Here is a 2899-nt window from a genome sequence, read left to right as displayed (position 1 = left end):
TCCCTCTCCCTCTCCCTCTCCCTCCCTCTCTCTCTCTCTCTCTCTATCAGTTTCTCACAGGGCAAGGGAAGGTCTGTGAAGTTAACATGATCAAGACCTGGTTGAATTCAGAGGGCAGGCTGGCTGCTAAGAATAAGTAGCCTAGAGCTGGGGAGGTGGCTCAGCCAGGAAAATGCTTACCCTGGGAGTATACAGACCTGAGTTTGGTCTCAGGAACCCATGGTTTAAAGTGGTGGTGGTAGGGGGAGCCAGCCATGATGGTACATGTTTATAATCCCAGGGAAGGGTGAGACAGGAGGATGCCCTGGGGCTCACAGGACAGATGGCCTGGCCAAATCAGTGAGAGACCCTGTCTCAAAACTCAAGGTAGATGGCCTGGTATCTGAGGAATGACAGCTAAAGTTGAGCCCTGGCTTCCATACACATGCTCAAACAAGTGTATCTGCATGTACATGGGCACACATACACACATACACACACACACACACACACACACACACACACACACACACTGCATAGCCCCATATATTTGGGACTAACTGAGGCAGTCTGGCTGTGAGCTTATAGTCACAGTCCACACAGTCTGTGATCAGCAATCAGGAAGATTCTAGGACTCTATCAAGGTGTGTCACAGGCCTTGTTGGACACTCTGTGACAGCTGCATTAACGCTAGATGGAGGCATGGCAGTGGCTGGGTGCGCAGGGCAGAGTAGCTCTTGAGGGGGACCTGGTCATCTTGGCTCTCTCCTTTCTTCCCACCTCTGGACCCAGGGCTTCCCTGTCCCACAAGCTGGGGCATTCCAGACATGAATGTGAGTAGCTGCTGAATCGGCAGAGCATACCCAGGGTCCTGCCAGCTCCCGTGGGTTTCTAGAGGGCACATTTAGAGGCTCCAGTTGAGGGTTGGTCTCACTGGCCCATTTGATGCCCAGAGTACCGCTTCCCAAAGGCTTGGTCCCTCCAGCAATTGACAGGGTCAGCTCCAAGAGAGGGCCCAGCAACCTTCTCCAACTATCAGACCGCAGAGTTTGTATCCCAAGTTCTCTATTATCCAAACACATCCCTGGACCGAAGTGCCTGCTCACAGAGAGGGACCTGACACCCAGTGCTCAGCCCCTACAGGAGCTCATCCACAGCTTGCTCTGACCCTGGCATCCTCTCCCTCCTCCCTCCCCAATACAGGTTCTCACTGGACAAGGACACGGGTCTCATCATGCTGATAGCCCGGCTAGACTACGAACTTATCCAGCGTTTCACCTTGACTGTCATTGCCCGGGATGGCGGTGGTGAGGAGACCACAGGCAGGGTCCGGATCAATGTGCTGGATGTCAATGACAATGTGCCCACCTTCCAGAAGGATGCCTATGTGGGTGCTCTGAGGGAGAATGAGCCATCTGTCACGCAGCTGGTGCGGCTCAGGGTAAGCCCAGGAGCCCTAGACTTGTCATCTCTTACCCTGAGTTATTGCAGGAGGTGCTAAAACTCCCATCTACATGCCCGGGGCTCCTCTGAGCATCACCTCCCGCCCCCTGGAGATCTAGAGAGACACCTTCAGAATGTCTACCTCAAACCAGATGTCAGGCCACTTAGCATAAAATCACCCATGTTCCTCACAAGGCCATAGAGTGGTAACAGTCCCTTTGCAAGACCATCAGACTGTCCAGAGAAGAGATAAATTGGCTCAATAGGAAAGGGCCTGTCATTCAAACATGAGGACCTGAGTTTAGTCCTGAACGCTCCTAAAAACCTGACTCTCGGGCTGCAGAAATGGCTTAGCAGTTTAAGAGCACTGACTGCTCTTCCAGAGGTCCTAAGCTCAATTCCCAGCAACCACGTGGTGGCTCACAACCATCTGTAATGGGATTCAATGCCCTCTTCTGGTATATCTGAAGAAAGTGACAGTGTATTTGCATACATAAAATAAAACAATAAATCTTTTTTAAAAATTAGCTGGCTCACACCCTCACACCTATAATCTCAGTCCTGAGGAGGGGAGATGGAAGGACCTGTGTTAGCTAACTGACAAGGTCCAATTGCAATGAGAGAGACCCTCTCTGAAAAGATAAGGCAAAGAACAATGAATAAGATATCTGATGTCAACCCCTGCCCCCCACACACACTCACACAGGTGCACACTCATCTGCATGTATGTGTGCGCATACACTTGAGCATGTCCACACACATGTAAAGTAGCCACAGAGACCACAAAAGGGAAAGCAGAGGAGAGATGGGCAAGGAAGACATAGCCTGTGGGGAGAGAGCAGGTCTCACCTGAAATGGAGACTCTGTCCTTCACAAGTTTCCCTGAAGCAAGTCCCTAGTGCATAGCACAGATCTCTAACCAGGGACTTCATGTCCCCTCACCCCTATGCTCATGTCGAAAGTGACAGAACCCAGGGCCTCCCCTTGGACCTTATTTCTGAAACTTGCCAATGGTGGGAAAGGGTACACAGAAGGTGGGACTGTGTGCCACCCAGCCTGGCATGGCTTCCCCGGAGACCCTGCCCTTCCCTTTGGCTTGACCCCAGGTACAGCCAGCAAGCGGAGAAGCCCTGGGGGCTCTCCAGAGTCAGAGACACCCTGGAAAGAAGCTAATTCCTCCCTCCAGCCAGAGCAGGGAGGATCTCCTTCCAGATGCCTGCCTCCTCTGCCTTGCTACATGCTACATGCTATATGGTACGTGCTACATGCACTGTTGCTAGAACGCAACGGCTGAGGCTGCATACATTATATCGAAAATCAAGTAGGATGTGTGTCAATCAGGTAACCCTCTGAGGAGCGCTCCGTGGTTCCCTCGCCATGCTGTAGACATCATCATGAGTGGATCAGAGAAGGAGGCTCACATAGCTCACTAGGGAGCAAGACAGAGTCAGTCAGGCATGCTTTGTCTGTTGTCACT

General features: G+C 51.9%; 1 protein-coding gene across 1 annotated transcript in view; it reads left to right on the top strand.

The window, feature by feature from the left end:
- The window catches only part of Cdh23 (cadherin related 23), a 382497-nt gene that overhangs the window by 247741 nt on the left and 131857 nt on the right, over nucleotides 1–2899 (top strand). Inside the window, exon 15 of the mRNA XM_029482781.1 lies at nucleotides 1183–1420. Within this exon, the coding sequence (XP_029338641.1) occupies nucleotides 1183–1420 (238 nt within the window). The remainder of the gene's footprint in view (nucleotides 1–1182; nucleotides 1421–2899) is intronic.

Source organism: Mus caroli, chromosome 10 (assembly GCF_900094665.2).
Source record: "Mus caroli chromosome 10, CAROLI_EIJ_v1.1, whole genome shotgun sequence".
NCBI classification, from domain to species: domain Eukaryota; kingdom Metazoa; phylum Chordata; class Mammalia; order Rodentia; family Muridae; genus Mus; species Mus caroli.
This window is presented reverse-complemented; position numbering and strand designations above follow the sequence as displayed.